The sequence below is a fragment of the Loxodonta africana genome, chromosome 12, assembly GCF_030014295.1.
Source record: "Loxodonta africana isolate mLoxAfr1 chromosome 12, mLoxAfr1.hap2, whole genome shotgun sequence".
NCBI lineage: Eukaryota > Metazoa > Chordata > Mammalia > Proboscidea > Elephantidae > Loxodonta > Loxodonta africana.
The window spans coordinates 19023635-19041548 of record NC_087353.1 but is presented as its reverse complement, the minus strand read 5'-3'; the positions used below and the strand labels follow the sequence as shown (position 1 = coordinate 19041548).

At 41.0% G+C, this 17914-nt stretch overlaps 2 protein-coding genes across 6 annotated transcripts in view; one reads left to right on the top strand and one right to left on the bottom strand.

Moving 5' to 3' along the window:
• The window catches only part of ADAM17 (ADAM metallopeptidase domain 17), a 55091-nt gene extending 39061 nt beyond the window's left edge, over positions 1 to 16030 (top strand). For all 3 annotated transcript variants that reach the window (XM_064295015.1, XM_064295016.1, XM_064295017.1), the window contains 6 exons: positions 1572 to 1706; positions 3447 to 3577; positions 4721 to 4799; positions 5543 to 5631; positions 7294 to 7344; positions 7867 to 16030. In XM_064295015.1, coding sequence (XP_064151085.1) covers positions 1572 to 1706; positions 3447 to 3577; positions 4721 to 4799; positions 5543 to 5631; positions 7294 to 7344; positions 7867 to 8214 — 833 coding nt within the window. In that variant the 3' untranslated portion in view covers positions 8215 to 16030. The remainder of the gene's footprint in view (positions 1 to 1571; positions 1707 to 3446; positions 3578 to 4720; positions 4800 to 5542; positions 5632 to 7293; positions 7345 to 7866) is intronic.
• IAH1 (isoamyl acetate hydrolyzing esterase 1 (putative)) overlaps positions 1571 to 17914 on the bottom strand; it is a 35632-nt gene continuing 19288 nt past the window's right edge. For 2 of the 3 annotated variants that reach the window (XM_003411878.4, XM_023550415.2), the window contains exon 6: positions 1571 to 10094. In XM_003411878.4, coding sequence (XP_003411926.1) covers positions 9912 to 10094 — 183 coding nt within the window. In that variant the 3' untranslated portion in view covers positions 1571 to 9911. The remainder of the gene's footprint in view (positions 10095 to 17914) is intronic. The other variant, XM_064295020.1, reaches the window with a different exon arrangement.

The following is a 17914-nucleotide window of genomic DNA, read 5'->3' as shown; positions in this document are numbered from 1 at the left end:
TGGTTCGAGGTTACTTAGAGTTGAGTGTGGGACTAAGACTCAGCAATTGTACTTGTAAGTTTATGCCCGGAAGAAACCCTTGGACAGGTTCACTGGGAGATATGTGTAAGAATTTTCGTGGCAGCATTTTTAATAACATCAAAAAAGTAGAAACAACTGTTTCTGTACTCAGAAGAAAGCAAGCTTTTTGGTATGCCCATGTTATGGAAAAGGGAAAAGTAGGTGCCTGTGTATGTGTGGAGCCCTGGTGGTGCAGTGGTTACAAGCTCGGCTGCTAACCAAAAGGTCGGCAGTTCGCATCCACCAGCTGCTCCTTGGAAACCCTGTGGGATAGTTTTGCTCTGTCCTGTAGGGTCACTGTGAGTTGGAATCGACTCCACATCAGTGGGTTTGGTTTTTTGTTTTGGTGCATATGTATGAATTAAAGCTCTACTCACCAACATGGATAAAGGTCAAAAACATAATGCTGAGCGAAAAGAAAGTCACAGAAGAATACCTACTATGTGGCTCCTTTTCTTTAAAGGTCAAAAATAGGCAAAATTTTAAAAAATGTATTGTTTAGAACAGAACCTGGCAAATTGTGGTCTGTGGGCCAAGTTTGATCTGGTGCTTATCTTTGTATGTCTGTAAGCTAAGAAATTTTTTTTTTTGACTTCCATTTTAAATGATCAAAAAAAGAAAACAACAGTCCTATTTCATGGCACGTGAAAATTTATGAAATTCAGATTTCAGTGTTGATGGTCCTGTTGGAACACAGCCACGCCCATTCATTCTGTGTTGTGTGTGGCAGTCTTGTGCTCCAGGAACAGACAGAGGTGGGCAGTTGCGTCAGAGACTGTCTGGCCTGTTAAATGTTACTGTCTGTCCCTTTACAGAAAGAGTGTGCTGACCTCTGGTTTAGAGGTACTTATTTATATACGTGGAAAGAATATAAATAAAGGCGTGAGAATGAATAACACGGGGTTCAGGGTATTGTCGCATTGGCCTTTTAAAGTAATGGTTCACAGGCGTTTGTTTTATTAGTGATAATAGGACATATACATGATATGTATGTTATAGATGGTTATTGCTGTGTGCGGTTGAGCCGATTTCAACTTATAGCAACCCTATAGGACAGAGTAGAACTGCCCCATAGGGTTTCGTAGGCTGTAATCCTTACAGAAGCAGATCGCCAGGTCTTTCTCCCTCAGAGCTGCTGATGGATGAGTTCAAACCTCTGACCTTTTGATTAACAGTGAGCACTTAACCGTTGTACCACCAGGGTTCCTGTATCACAGTAGAAAGGTAAAAGAAAAACACATTAGAGCTGTGGATGTGAGATGAGGAAATGGAGACTTTGAATATTGCCATCCAGGGCATTTATGAGGGCAGGAACGTGTGCAGCATAACACTTGGTGTGTGGCCAGGCTCCCCATAATGCTTATTGGCTGATTGATTATAGGCTGTTGTCCTTCTTGCCCTGTGGGTCACTGTTACTTGGAAGGTTGTCATTTCTTTTATGAGAAGCAGTGTTTTGTGCACCTCTCGCCCTGGTTGACAGGTGACTGAGCGTGATATCTGTATGCTCGCAGGTAATAGCAGTGAGTGCCCCCCTCCTGGAAATGCGGACGATGACACAGTTTGCTTGGATCTCGGCAAGTGTAAAGATGGAAAGTGTATTCCCTTCTGTGAGCGGGAGCAGAAGCTGGAGTCCTGTGCGTGTAACGGTGAGCGCATTTTCATGCTGGGTCCCTGCAGGGGAGAAGATGGCATTTGTCTCTTGGGCCCACCCCTCCATTTGGAAGCCTGGCTTGGTCGGCCACTCACTGCTGGCCAGGGCAGTGAGAACCAAGCCAGGGACAAGGGTAGTGTGGAGGCCGGCCAGTGTCTGGAGAGATACCTGGGTTCAGATCCTGGCTCCTCTGTTGTCACAGTGAAACCCAGTGTGGGTCTTTTTCTTGCTGCATTTTCAGGCTCTCTGTGTGGCAGGCATGGGGGTGGGGTAGGAGGGAATTTTGTCATGGGTGGGGGTCTGTCGCCTCTCTCCTTGCATCACAAACATACTGTGAAAGCAGCAGTAGCTGCCTGTTTGCCATTGGCAGTGAACAAGGATGCTCCTTCAAGACTTCAGCCCCACAGCTAATTCCAGCATCTGGCCCCGGCACCATATGAAGGGTTATCGCCCTTGTCAGCAGGAACGGGCCTTTCCCCTCTGATCCCTGTCAGAGCAGCCTGAGGCGGGAGCCTCTTGTAATGGTGGCATCATGCTGGCCTCTAAGTTTTCTTTAGGTTTTCACTCTATTTTTGGAGCTCTAGGGTTGCTATGAATTGGGATTGACTCAACAGCAGTGGGTTTGGTTTTTGGTTTGGTTTAGGGTCTGAAGAAGTACCTCAGGGGTTGGTTAGGGACTGGTTAGACTCTGTGCTTTCCCCTTCACTTCAGCCAGGCAGCGTTCCAGTTGGTGAAAGGTTCTGCCTCTTTGCAAAGTAAAATAATCAAAGAGCTCAGGTGCTTAAATCACCGGGTTGAGAGCTTACCATCTACAGAATGGAGTAAGTGGCCCTTCCTGGTGGAGTAACATGTCAACAAAGAGGACACCACAGTAGGTGCCGTGTCAGTAATTTCCTGAATGATGGGAAGAGGCTTGGGGTGCCCTGGAAGGACAGTGCCTGACAACAGTAAATGCCCAATGAGTATTTGATAAAAGAGTGAATGATGGCAAGGATTTTGTTTTTCCTTTCTAGTAGCTTTGCTTGTTTTTGTGTTCAAGCTGATTTTTATTTTTCCTAAGTCAGTATAAATGCTGACATTCTATCGAATCAAATACCATACCCTGCACACACTGCCAGTTTAGTATTTTGACATGTCTGCCATTCACACGTGTGCCCAGATGGCTCATCTGGTGTGCGGTTGTGTTACTTGGATTCCTTACGCCGTCAGAGGTTGGTCTTGTGCGGGCAGTTTGACGCGTAGGCCGCAATGCTCACTTTGTGGTGGATGCTCACTTTGTGGTGGGTGCTCACGCCGTGGTGGGTGCTCAGCCCCTGCACTGCACGCTTTCCAATGGACAGACGACATTGGCTCCCGCGGGAGTGCTGAGCCTTCAGTGGGAAGCCAAAGACTTACATCAGCGTGTGGTGAAAATGTCAGGAAAAGGGGAACATTTTAGAAGAGCATTATGAAGAACCTGAAGTAGAATAATTTGGCTTTTAAGAGAAGCTTCTTAATGCATAAAAGAGAGGAGATTTTCTGTGTAAGTAGTTTTTAACTTTGTTAGTACTGAGCGCTGAGGAGTGTAAACTCGGGAATTATCCCCAGGGGTGAAATATGGACAGTATCAGCTTTTGAATTAAAAGCCAAATGTGATGCCTCCCCTCTTTGAGAGCATGACCAGAGAAGAAAGAGAGGAAGGAGGGAGCCATGTCTCTGAGGGTCTCCAGCTGCCGACACGTGTTCTCTGTTGCAGAAACTGACAACTCCTGCAAGGTGTGCTGCCGGGACCGCGCTGGCCGCTGCGTGCCCTATGTCGATGCTGAACAAAAGAACTTATTTCTGAGGAAAGGAAAGCCCTGTACAGTGGGTTTCTGTGACATGAACGTGAGTATTTACTTAATAAGGTACAGCCTCTGACTTTTTTTTCCGTAAAAGTCAGACTGCATGTTTTTATATTGTAAACATTTGGTTTTGCAAATAGGAGGAAATCAAAACACGAATGCTGCCATATCTTTCTCATTGTTTTTGTTTAAAAGAATGTTTGTATTTTAGTATATATGAGCATTATTTAGAAGGAAAAGGCCAAGTGCTTTCAGGTAACTGGGTATGAGCTCTCCTTAGCAGGAGACTCTGTCCTTGGCTGGTACATCTTGAAAAGTTGTTTTTAGGCAGTGGGTCTGTCTGTGTTATCTAGTGCTGCTATAACAGAAATACCACAAGTGGATGGCTTTGACAAACAGAAATTATTTTCTCACAGTTTAGGAGACTAGAAGTCCAAATTCAGGGTGTTGGCTCTGCGGGAAGGCTTTCTGCCTGTGTCAGCTCTGGAGGAAGGTCCTTGTCTTGTCAGCTTATCCTGTCTCTCCTCTGCTCACTTGTTTATTCTCTCTCTCAAGAGACTGACTCAAGATATACCCTATACCAATCCTGCCTCTTAACATAAAGACAACCCATTCCCAAATGGGATTATAACCACAGGTTTAGAGGTTAGGATTTACAACACATTATTTCGGGGGACATAATTCAATCCATATAATTATAAAATTGACTAAGATTGCAAAGTGGTTCAAGTCGTGATTTTGAAACAGGTGCTGAATAGCTGGAAAGACCTGCAAAGCTGCTTGACTCACCTAAGTCAGATCCTTTTTTGCTGCAGAACCAGAATTTTTCAAAAAAGTTTAGAAAGGATTCTTTAGGAAGTCTGTTTTTTCCTGTTCTCTTTGTGCTTGTGTTCTATCATTACAGTCCTTGCTGACATGGCCCCATCTTAATAAACTAGCTTTTCTTGAGTTTTGTCTCCTGGTAATTCTAACTTATTTATCAAAATCGACTAATTGTGAAAGTGCCAATGACACTATATCCTGCTTTCTTGGGTACCTATACTATTTAAATTATTACCCACTGTCAAAGATGGGCCCTTACATATTTGATTTTTCCGAAGCCTTTTACATGTCAGTTATGTTTACAAAGCCATGTTGCTTCTAAATGCATTGTGTGTGGGTAATGCTGTTTGTTTTCTTCTCACAGGGCAAATGTGAGAAACGAGTGCAGGATGTCATTGAGCGATTTTGGAGTTTCATTGACAAGCTTAGCATCAATACTTTTGGTAAGTGATTTCCCTAGGTTGTTCTTAGAACGGAGCTAATTGCTGTGATGGCATTAGGAAAGTGTGGATTCAGAGTGATATGGTCTAATCTTGAAATAGAAGACAGAAATATTTACCACTGTTGTTATAAAATAACCTTGACCGCTAGAATAAAATGGACTCAGTATAAGCCTCTCCCTCTGTAGTTTGGATGCACAGATTTTCAGACAAGGGAAATCAATACTTTAGTCAAAATATCGGCTTCCTTCTGTACTAAAAAACGAATACATGATAGCATACGTAGCATTCAGTTGATTTTAAGTCTGAATCCTGTTTTAAGAGTCATTTGAAGTTGATCCTCAGAGTTTTGCAGTTGTTTATGTCCTCTAGAGTCCATAATTGAGAATTTAGTCACAAAAATAATACCCAGATAACAAAAACCTTGTCGTCTTAAGCAGTCACTACCAGTAATAAGTAGTCCCTGTTAGTCTCTTGACACATTTACTCCAGGGAATATGTTAAACGCTTTGTAAGCTAGCCTTATCAACAAGTCTGTCAGGGCGATGTCTTTAAAGCAATGGTTGATTTGGAGAGATGGTCAGGTCTAACATAGGTGCTCAGACACTGTTCTCAGTACTGTGTTGGTGGTGTCATCTAGCCAGCAACTCTGTGCCATTTAGCACAATGATAATATTATGAGAGCATTTAATTTTAGATTTCTGTAGTACCTGACCAAGACATTCGATGTTTGTGTTTGTTCACAGGGAAGTTCTTGGCAGACAACATTGTTGGTTCAGTCCTGGTTTTCTCCTTGGTATTTTGGATCCCTTTCAGCATTCTGGTTCACTGTGTGGTAAGTCACAGTCTTCAAGCACTGAAACATCTTAAAACTGGGCAACTCCAACCATATAGTCTTTCGAGAAGATGTAATTTGTTCTTAGCAAAATCTAACCTTGATGTTTCCAGTGACGTTTTTAGGTGCTATCCTTAGGAAAACATCTTTTAAAAGACTCAGTTAATAGTCCTTTGAAAGAACTACATTTTTTATGGGTGTTTTTTTCTAGCGTGTAATCTTTGAGGAGTTTATATGCCTAACAAGCACAGGAGGCTGTTTCACTGGACTTCTGTCTAGGACCTTTGATGACTAAAGCTTCTAACCAAGAGCATTTTCAGGCTAAATTTGTTATAATAGAGCAGATGTCAAGCATCATCATTCCAAAGATGTTACCCATAGATTCTTGGCATTATTGTAGAGTACTCAAATCCTCCGAGTTAATAGTGACCTATCTTTTTTTATTCTTGTTCCCAGCAAGTAATAGGAAGTCCAGGTACTTCATGAGCTTCAGGCCCTTTAAAACATTTCTTAAAAGTCCATTCACCTTCTTTCTATGGGAAAATGGAGATTTGTTTGCTCTACAGATGAGGAAATCAGACCTAGGCATCCAGACTTGTATTCTAAAGTGCTTTCATGGCACCCCTCATATGAGCACTTGAAAGGTTCAAGCCCAGCTAACTCTAACGACAGGAAGTTTTTGCCAGGCCTTCTGCTACCTTTTCTTTTCCCTCTGGATTATCTTGCCCGTAGCCATCTCACCGCGCATCTGTCCTCAGAGTGGTGAGCACGATGGCCATCTCGCTGAGAATTTCTCTTCAGGGACATTTGAGGGAGCACCTGCCCCTGCTGGAATAAGGCTGTTTAAAGGTGACGTGTTGAAGCTTTGACAGATGACGCTCTGTCTCTGGAGGAAACTGCCATCCGCTAGGTTGCTCTTGGGAGTGGAACTCCTTTGTTTACAGTGGAAGGTGAACTGTGAGGCATGATCCTTGCCTGCAGACTGACTTCTGGCCATAGTCATGTTCCTGGCACTCAGACTCGAAGCTGAGGCTGTGATCTTGGGCCTGGTCTCTTGCCTTGTCCTTTGTCACCTGTTATTCTTCAGCCACTGGCCTGGATTGGGGCAGTGGTGGCCCCATGTGTCAGCCTTCTGGAGGAGTATGAAGTAGGAACTAGAGGCCTAATTCCTGCAATAGATACCTGCCCACCGGAGTTGTGGGCCACAGAAGCTGTGAAAACGGCTGAGAATGATATAAGGCTGTGGCGGGCTGGGGCGATGAGGTCATGCTGAGTGAAACTCTGAGTATAGCCAACCTTAAGCCTTCCTACGAGCTGCCCCTTTAATTGGTGGGTCAGGAACTGGTAGTCTGCTCTGACCACTCAACAGGAAACGCCCTTATGTTCCTGCCCATAGGGAGAGAAATCTCTGGAAAATAGCAATTAAACTTTGTCTATTTCAGAACTTAATGCCAAAAAATGTGTTTCTTTTTTTGATGCAAACGCTTCAGACTGGTGGCAGAATTTGAGAAATTCACTATCTGTTGAACCTACTAACCACTTTGTACAACTCAGGTTCTAAGTTCTTCTTTTAATGTTAGCAGTACCTGTAAGAAATGGGAGCTTATTAACTGAATTTCATTTATAGGAATAACCTTTTTCTTCCTGTTCTTTTCTTTCTAGGATAAGAAATTGGATAAGCAGTATGAATCTCTGTCTCTCTTTCACCCCAGTGTAAGTATACACCTGAAAGAAAACGCTTTCAGTTGCACTTTAAGACGCTCTTAAGCAAAGTGAGCGGCCTAGACCTGAGCCTTCCTCTGCTAGTGGGCGGCCCTGTCACCGCAGGAAGGCTGTGGGTTGTGTGTTAGGTAAACTGAGAAGAGCACGATGGAGATTTAAAAAGAGAAGTGCTGTTCTCCCCTTCCCCTTCACAGCTGTAAGGGACGATTTAGATGTTCATTATGACAGTAGTTAATATTTTGAGATCTTTTCCTGTCTTGAGATCTTGATAGGCTTGTTTCTTGAGCATTCTCTTTTGGGTCCTCAAAACAGTAAACCAACAGCACAATTAAACTGGCAGGACAATTGAGAGCTATTTTGAGTCACTTCTTGGGTTAAGTGAGCTCTCGCCCAGTGCTTTACTCAGCACAAGGGATCGCAGTGTGAACAGGGTAAAGCAGTTTGGTGGGTAAGGTTGGAACTGTGAACGTCGATTCATCTTTTCCGGTATCAACTACCCCCATGTCTTTTCAGAATGTTGAGATGCTGAGTAGCATGGATTCAGCATCGGTTCGCATTATTAAACCGTTTCCTACGCCCCAGACTCCTGGCCGTCTCCAGCCCCTGCAGCCTGCCCCAGTGATGCCCCCAGTTGCTGTGCCTCCGAAACTGGACCACCAGAGGATGGACACTATCCAGGAAGACCCCAGCACCGACTCTCACATCGATGAAGATGTGTTTGAGAAGGACCCTTTCCCAAACAGCACTGCAGCAAAGTCTTTTGAAGATCTCACGGACCGTCCCGTCACAAGAAGTGAGAAGGCATCCTCCTTTAAGTTACAGCGTCAGAATCGTGTTGACAGCAAAGAAACAGAGTGCTAGTTTAGGCATTTCCTTTCTAAGCTCTTTGATCTAAGCATGCAAAATATTTTTATAGATTTGACCTAAAATCACTGCATCTCTTTTGTGAAGATTTGGGAGAAATAAGGAAGTGACTTAACAGCAGATGCTGGTCATGTGTTTGAACTTCCTTCACGTACATAATACCATGTGGTTAGGCCTTTTTCCTTTTCAAGAGGTAAGATGAACCTAGCTTACTTCCAGCCTTTCAGGTTTTAGTTTTTTTGATCTTTAAAATATCCTTCAACCTGTGGTGCAAAAGTAGAACAATACAGCTGAATTAGGTTGTGCATATTTACGTTTTTGTAAATTAACCTTTTATATTGGTAACAGCACTGACTAGGGGGATGATTTTTTTTTTATACACTGTAATGATCCACTGAATATAATGAGTTATTTAGCAGTTATATGTGAAGACAACTGGAAACACAGAATAAACTTATTTTTTTGCCTTCAAGTAAAGACAAAGGAGTGAGATAAAACCTAGTTATAAATTATCTCCTAAAAGTGGGTTCTAATTCTTAGTTTTACCCAGAGCTTTCAGCAGCAGGGAGAATTGCACGTCTAAATTTAGAAATAATTTGGGTTAATATGTCTCTAATTCTCTTAATATCTTCTAGAATTAAAACTGTAGCTTATAGTGAGGGTTACAAATAATATTAACCAATGGAATTCCAGAATCCTTTCAACTGTTTAGGGCTCCCATTTGCTAGGTGTTTTTTCTGTGTTTTGTAAGTACCTTGTGCATCCCTAGTATTGTGACCATGCTCTTAAAAAAATTCACCAGCCACTTCCAGAGAACAGAGTATGGTTGCCTGTTTCCCAACAGTAGTGGATGAGTGGGAGTGAGGTATTCCTTACTAAAAGAACAGGGGTGGTCTGGGATGGATAGGGTGTGCTGCTCTGGTCGGGATGCTGCAGCTGCTGATTGATACCTTACATACCTGTTTTATTGACCTATAAGTGTATATGTGCATAACTTCTTATAGTGCATCAGGATTCTGGATGGTCTGCATTTACTGTGTGAAGGATAAAAATGACCAGATTGAATTGATTTCCATAAAATTATAGTTAAAAGCTTTTTTTTTTAATTAAGTACTGAAATGTGTTCAGCAGCCAACACATTTTAACTTGTAAACTGAGGGCAACTAACCAAACCTGTGACAAATGATGTCTTTTTCCTAAGGATGTTTGTTACGTGGATACCTGTTACACTAATACTTGAACTTGTACCCTTTGGTATTTGCTATCTTTTAACTATTCACAATATTCTTATGTTTTAGTTACACTTTTGGAATATAAGGTGAGTGGGGTGTGTGGGTGTATGTATGAAAGTGAAAGAGTTTCCAGCAGAATGTAAGAAACCCATTTTTTATAAAATTCTTTTCAAAAAACAAAACTGTCTTCACCTTTTTGCCATTTACAGAATTCAGCATCTGCTCAGGGTATATTTTTGTAGCAGTGGCACTGATGGTACCTGCATCAATCAATAAATATTTAATAATTTCAAAACATAATGTACCCAAGTATAAGGTTTCCTGAAAAATCTTAGTACTTTTATTAATATTGGTGGCAAACGCATTATAAGCAAAAGTTTAATAGCCTTGAGAACTATTTTTTGATCTTCTTGGAAACATTCTGTAAATTAACAAACCAAACTTGAGTTTTCTGTGATTAACTTAATGGTCCCCATCTCCCAGAAGACTGAGTTCAGGTTTTGCTTCTACTACATCCCGCCAGTAAGGAAGAAGCAAAGGCAGGGAAGAGGTGGTCTTCTCCAACAACGGCCAGAGGTGTGAGAACAGAAATTCATTTCCCTTTGGTGATAAATGTAGTCCATCTGATAAATAGGATGAGAAATCCTGTGAGGGAAAGAGAACTAAGTTAAAATGTGTAATTGTTTTAAATGCCAGTGTATACTATTCTTCCAGTTGTGCTCTAGCCTCAAGGAGTCACCCGGCCCCTTCCGTTGCTTCAGGCATCGGTGCAGCAGTCATCTCTTTACTCAGATAAGTGCTCTAATGTATGCTGTCTCCCTGAATGCTCACAAAGCCCTATCTCTTACAGAATCGAGGTTCATAAAATCACTTACCATTAAGAGCCTGAGCTGGGATATTCTGTGTCTTCTGAATCATACAACGTGGTTATCAGGTTATTTATCACATGAAACAAGAGGCTTAGTGAGCAAATATTGTCCATTAACAACGAAAATGAAGAAGTTGGTATTAAGAGTCAATATTATTTTTGATTCCCTTTTTGTATAGGTATTAAATTGACAGGCAAGTTATTAGGTGGAAAGAATACATACCATCCAGTGTAGAACAATAATTACTGGAATACAAGAGTCTAGTCTCCCCGCCACCCCCCACAAAACTCGAGAACATTTACTATTACAGAATGTGGGCGAGATGGTGACTTAGCACACGTGCCATAACATTCCCGTGCACCAAAGACCCAAAAAACCAAGCAAAACAGAAGCAAGATAACAGTCCAGGAACCCTGAACATCAAATAAAGTCTAGGGACTGAACGACTGGAAGGAATAAGAAAAGCAGTGAAAGAGGAGTAACATGGAACAGTGAAGTCGGCCAGCTCTTCCAGCCCACTGCAGCTAACTTAGGACAAAGCCAGCAGAGACCTTGGGTAAAGAAAACAGCAAGGGAACTTCATGACTCTCCCCAAAATTAGAGAACCTCTATAGATACACACAGAAAGCAGCAGAGAGAGGGAGGGTGCCAGATTCAGAATCAGATATTCAGGAGCAGCAGCCCATGACCTCAGGAACAGGTGCAGCAAGACTGAGCGAACACCTGCCTGCTGTTCCTTCCCTCTCCCTGCCCAGGAGGAAGTGGAGGTAGAACAACTGTGTGACTGCCTCCCGTGCCTCTACCACCACACTGGCCAGTCTGCCTGCAGAGAGCATCATTCCACACTCTTGAGCCACCAAACCAAAGACAGAGGCCAAAGCCCAACCAACCCACCCTCAGCTGCCCCGCAAGATCAGTAAACAGAGACTCCAGCTCCCACACCTACCCACCACTCCACTCACCCAAAGACAGGTGGGGACACCACTCCAGCCACACCTGCCAGGAATCACCAAAACAATAAAAAACAGGACCCAGCAAACACTTATACAAATGAAAAAATCAAATACAGTAACAGCTTAATGTCCTGGAGACAACAGCAAACCACCTAAAGAAGCAGGGCAAGATGGCCCCAGCAAGTGACCATAATAACAAACCAGAAATCCTCCCTGAGGAAGAAAAGATAATGGAGCTTCCTGAAAAAGAACTCAAAAGGTTTATGTACAGGATCCTCAAAGGACTCAAGGAAAACACAGACAAAATACTAGAAGAATTCAGGAAAACAATGCAAGAGAAAAATGACAAAATAGACAATTGGAAATGATATAGAAACAGCAACTAGAAATCCAGAAGCTTAACAAAATTTCAGAAATTGACAACTCAGAGATAGAAAGTCATAGGAGTAGAACTGAAACAATGGAAGAGGACAGGATCCGCGGAAGAGAAGACTAATCCCTTGACACGCATCTATCTGTTTGAGGAACAATCAAAAAATAATGAAGAAAGGCTAAGAGTTATGTGGGACACCGTCAAAAGGAATAACTTATGTGTGATTGGAATCCCAGAAGGGGAGGAGTCAACAAAAAGCACAGAAAGAATTGTTGAAGATATGCTGACAGAAAACTTCCCTAATATACATGAAGCACAACGAACTCCATACCAGATAGATCCTAATAGCCAAACACCAAGAGATAATCAAACTTTCTAAAACCGAAGACAAAGAATCCTAAAAGCAGCTTGGGAAAAATGAAAGATCACCTACCTACAAAGGGGCATTGATAAGACTAAGTTCTGATTACTTGGCAGAAACCATGCAGGCAAGAAGACAATGGGATAATACATATAAAATCTTTAAAGAAAAAAAAAAATGCCAGCCAAAAATTATTATTCAGCAAAATTATCCCTCAAATATGATGGCAAAATTAGGACATTTCCAGATAAACAGAAATGAAAGGAATTTGTAAAAACCAGACCAACTTTACAAGAAATGCTTCCAGGAGTCCTTCGGACAGAAAACTAATAAAACACCAGACAACAACCTGAGATTAAAACACTTGACAACATCAGACATATCAACCCAGATAAAGAACTTTCAAAAATAAAGCTAAAAGACGGAAAACAGGGAACCAGAGACATCAATCTGTAACTGATGACCACTTCAAAACATAAAGGAGGAATAAAGCGTATAGGTTTGGAACTTCCATATGGAGAATTCAAAGCAATATCAATAAGTACATTACTGCTTTAAACACAGGAAGATAAAGGTAAATTTCAAGGAAACCACAAAGCAAGTCAACAAACTATGATTTTCTTTTTATATTTTGATGAGTAAAGATTCAGCACACACAAAACCAAAAACGATAAAGGAAATGAAAAGACAGGCCACACACAAAAAAAAACTCAGCATAGAAAAGTAAGTAGAACAAAGAAACCATCAACACCACGAAAAAAATCATAAGAAAATGATAGTAAAAAACTCATACCTCTTGATAATCATGCTGAATGTAAACAGCCTACATCGTCAAGTAAAAAGACCGAGAGTAGCAGCATGGAAAGAAGCCATGATCCACCAATACACTATCTACAAGAGACACACCTTAGATGTAAAGGTTATGTGTCAAGCTAACAACCAAGAGAGAGCAGGAGAGGCAATATTAATCTCTGATAAAATAGATTTTAAAGCAAAATCCACTATAAAAAGACAAGGGCATTATATAATGATTAAAGGGTCAGTCCACCAAGAGGACATAACTGTAATATATACACACCCAACCACAGAGCTCCAAAATATATAAAACAAACTCTAACAGCACTGAAAAGAGAAAAGACACTTCCACAATATTAGGGGACTTTTAACACACCACTCCTGATGACAGACTGAACAACTAGAAAGAAACTCAGCAAAGACACAGAAGGTCTAAATACCACAACCAAGCAACTTGACCTCATAGACATACACAGAGCACAGCAGCCACCAGCGGCAATGCTGCTCAAGGATCACTCCCCAGAACAGACCACACTTTAGTCCACAAAGCAGCATCAACAAATTCAGAACAATGAAATAAAGCATCTTCTCTGACCACAGTGCTATAAAAGTAGAAATGAGTAACAGGAAGAGCAATGGAAAGGGAAAAAAATTCTAACAAATGGTAACTAAACACCCTGTTTAAAAACTACTGAATAATAGAAAAAAAATCAAAGATGAAATTAAAATATTCCTAAAATCAAATGAGAATGAAAACACAACATATCCAAACCTTTGGGACACAACAAAAGCAGTGCTCAGCGGTCAGTTTATAGCAATAAACATGCACACATCAAAAAAGACTGACAAAACATTAACCCTACAACTTGAACAATTAGAAGGAGAACAGCAAAAGAAGCCCGCAGTCACCAGAAGAAACAAAATAAGAAAAATCAGAGCAGAAATAAATAGAAAACAGAAAAACAACAGAATCAACAAGACAAAGCTGATTTTTTGAAAGAATAAAATTGAGAAACCACTGGCCAAAATGACCAGAACAGAAGATGCAAATAACCCGAATAAGAAATGAGGTGGGTAACATCACAACAGAACCAACTGAAATAAAAAGGATCATAACAGAATACTATGAAAATGTGTACTCTAACAAATTTGAAAGCCTAGAGGAAGTGGACAGATTTCTAAGAATATACCACCTACATAAACTAACACAAACCAAGGTACAAAATTTGAACAGACCTGTAACAAAAGAAGAAATAGAAAAAGGCAAAAAACACCGAACTCGTTGCTGTCAAGTCAATCCTAACTCATAGGGACCCTATAAGACAGAATAGAACTGCCTTATGAGGTTTCCAAGGAGCAGCTGGTGGATTTGAACTGCTGACTTTTTGGTTAGCAGCAGAGCTCTTAACCACTGAAGAAACTGTGAAGGAGTCATAAAAAAAACTCTCAACCAAAAAACCTCTGGCCCAGACAGTTTCACTGGAGAATTCTACCAAACATTCATAGAAGAGTTGACAATGATTCTACTCAAACTATTCCAGAACATAGAAAAGGAATACTCCCAAACTCATTCTGTGAAGCCAGCATAACCCTGATACCAAAGCCAGTCAAGGACACCACTAAAGAAGAAAACTACAGATCAATATCCCTTATGAATATAGATGCAAAAATTCTCAACAAAATCCTGGCCAATAGAATGCAACAGCATATCAAAAAATAATACATCATGACCAAGTGGGATTCATACCAGGCATGCAAGGTTGGCTCAACATTAGAAATCAATCAACCTAATCTACCACATAAATAAAACAAAGGAAAAGACTACAAAGTCATATAAATTTGATGCAGAAAAGGCATCTGATAAAGGAAGTTCAGCATCCATTCCTGATAAAAACTGAACAAAATAGGAATTACAGGGAAATTCCTCATCATAATAAAGAGAATTTATACAAAACCAACATCCTCAATGGAGAGACTCTGAAAGCAGTCCCCTGAGAATGGGAACCAGACAAGGATGCCCTTTATCACCACTCTTACTGAACACTGTACTGGAAATCCTAGCGAGAACAAAAAGGCAAGAAAAAGAAATAGAAGGCATCCACATTGGTAAGGAAGAAGTAAAACCCTGTATTCACAGATATGATTCTATACACAGAAACTCCACAAGAAAACTACTGGAACTAATAGAAGCATTCAGTATAGTGGCACGATACAAGATTAACATAACAAAAATCAGCTGGACTCCTCTACATCAACAAAGAGAACTGTGAAAAGGAAATCAGGAAAACAATACAATTTACAATAGCCACCAAAAGATAAAATGTTTAGGAATAAATCTAACCAGGGATGTAAAAAAGTTTATACAAAGAAAACTACAAAACACTACTGCAAGAAACCAAGAGACCTATATAAATGGAAAAACATACCATGTTTTTGGATAGGATGACTTAAGAATGTGAAAATATCAGTACTACCCCAAACGATACATAGATATAATGTAATGTCGATCCAAATCCCAACAGAATTCTTCACCAAGATGGAAAAAGTAATCACTAACTTTACAGGGAAGGGAAAGAGGCCCCAAGTAAGCCTTATTAGAAAAGAACAAAGTAGGAGGCCTCACACTGCCCGATACCAGAATCGACTATACAGCCACGGTAGTCAGAACAGCCTGGTACTGGTACAACAGCACACAGACCAGTGGGACAGATTGAGAATCCAGATGTAAACCCATGCACCTACGGATAGCTGACCTTTGATAAAGGACCAGAGGAGACTGGGGAATAGATAGACTCTTCAACAAACAGTGCTGGCAAAATTGGACATTTATATGTAAAAAAATGAAACAGGACCTATACCTCACACTACATACAAAAACTAATTCAAAATGGACCAAAAAGACCTAAATATAAAACCTAAAACTATAAAAATCATGGAGGAAAAATTAGGGACAATGCTAGGTGCCCTGATACGGCATAAAGAGATTATTAAACATAACTAAAAGTGCACACACAGAAGAAAATGAACTAGATAAATGGGACCTCCTAAAAAATAGTTTTTAGGCTCAACAAAGACTTTTCCAAAAGAGTAAAAACAGAACCTACAGATTGGGAAAAAAATTTTGACTATGACATATCTGACAAGGGTCTAATCTCTAACATGTATAGAAAACTTCAACATATCAACAAAAAAAAAAAGGCAAATAACCCAACTGAAAAGTGGACAAAGGATATGAACAGACCCACTTCACTGAAGAAGACATTCAGGCTGCTAACATACGAAGGATGGAGAAATGCTTACAATCATTAACAATTAGAGATACGAATTAAAACTACAATGAGATACCATCTCACCGACGTCACTGGTACTAATAAAAACAACAACAAATGTTGGCGAGGATGTGGGGAGACTGGAACTCATTCACTGCTGGTTGCAATGTAAAATGGTACAACCAGTATGGAAAATAATATAGCGCTTCCTCAGAAAGCTATAAATACCATGTAATCCAGCAATCCCACTCACAGGCATATACCTTAAAAACATAGGAGTTCTGACATGAGTAGACGTGTACACCCATATTCACTGCAGCATTATTCACAATAGCAAAAAGGTGGAAGCAACTTAAGTGCTCATCAACAGATAAACTTTGGTACACACACAATGGAATAATACTACAGGAAGATAAAAAAATGACGAATCCGTGAACCATCTCACAACATGGATGAATCTGGAGGGCGTTATGCTTAGTGAAATAAGTCAGTCACAAAAAGACATTATATGAGACTGCTTTTATAAAGTAATAAAAAATTTACACATAGGAAAAAAAAGACTTTTTATGGTTACCAGGGATGGGAGGGAGAGAGAGGCAAAATTACCAAAAAGATAATAGACACAAGTGAATACTGGTGAAGGGAAAGGCAATACACAGTATGGGAGAAGTCAGCACAACATGACCAAGGCAAGAGTGGACTTCAGAGGAATGCAGGAATAAAGGGCAACTATGGGAACTACTGGAAACCCTGGTGGTGTAGTGGTTAGAATCTATAGCTGCTAACCAAGAGGTCAGCAGTTCGAATCCACCAGGCGCTCCTTGGAAACTCTATGAGGGAGTTCTACTCTGTCCTATAGGGTCACTATGAGTCAGAATTGACCCGATGGCAACAGGTTTGGTTGGTTTTATGGTAACCGCTATAGCATAGACAATCCTGCAAGAATAGAATCAACAAACAATAATCTACGAATGGGTACAGAGAGGGGGTAAGGGAACACACCCACTGGCAGATGTAGGTTCAGAGGTGGAAGTTTCTAAATACATGACTATAGTTGCTCCTCATATATTAATATAGACAACAGAGCACACAAGTGGCAGTCGGGGAAACCTCTTAGACGCAACTAAACACCTCACAGGATGAAGTTCCCAGGCTTGAAGGCAAAGGACTGTAGACTTGGGGGACATCTACATCAATTGGCACAATATAGTTCTTAAAGACAATGTTCTACATCCTACTTTGGTGAGTAGCATCTGGGGCCTTAAAAGCTTGCAAGTGGCCATCTAAGATACAACTATTGGTTTCTCCTAGTCTGCAGCAAAAAACCCCAAACCCATTGCTGCTGAGTAGATTCCGACTCATAGCATCCCCATAGGACAACAGAACTGCCCTATAGGGTTTCCAAGGAGCAGCTGGCAGATTTGAACTGCCAACATTTTGGTTAGCACTTGCGCTCTTGAGACTGGTGTAAAGGAGGGGGCGGGGGGACTAAAGACTTAAGGAAGCAATTAGTCCAAAGAACTAATGGATCACATGAAGCACAGCCTGCACTACTCTGAGATGAGAAGAACTAGATGGTGCCCTGCTACCACTACTGACCGCTCCAGAATTACAACAGAGGGTCCCGGACAGAGCAGGAGAAACATGTAGAACAAATGATCAAATTTGACCAGTATGTCAAAGACCAGACTTAGTGGCGTGATGGAGTACTGGAGGAACCCCAAGACTATGGCCCGCAGATACCCATCTAACTCAGAATTGAAGCCACTCCCGAAGTTTACCTTTCAGCCAAAGATTAGGCAGGCCTATAAGACAAACAACACATCTGAGGAATCAGCTTCTTAG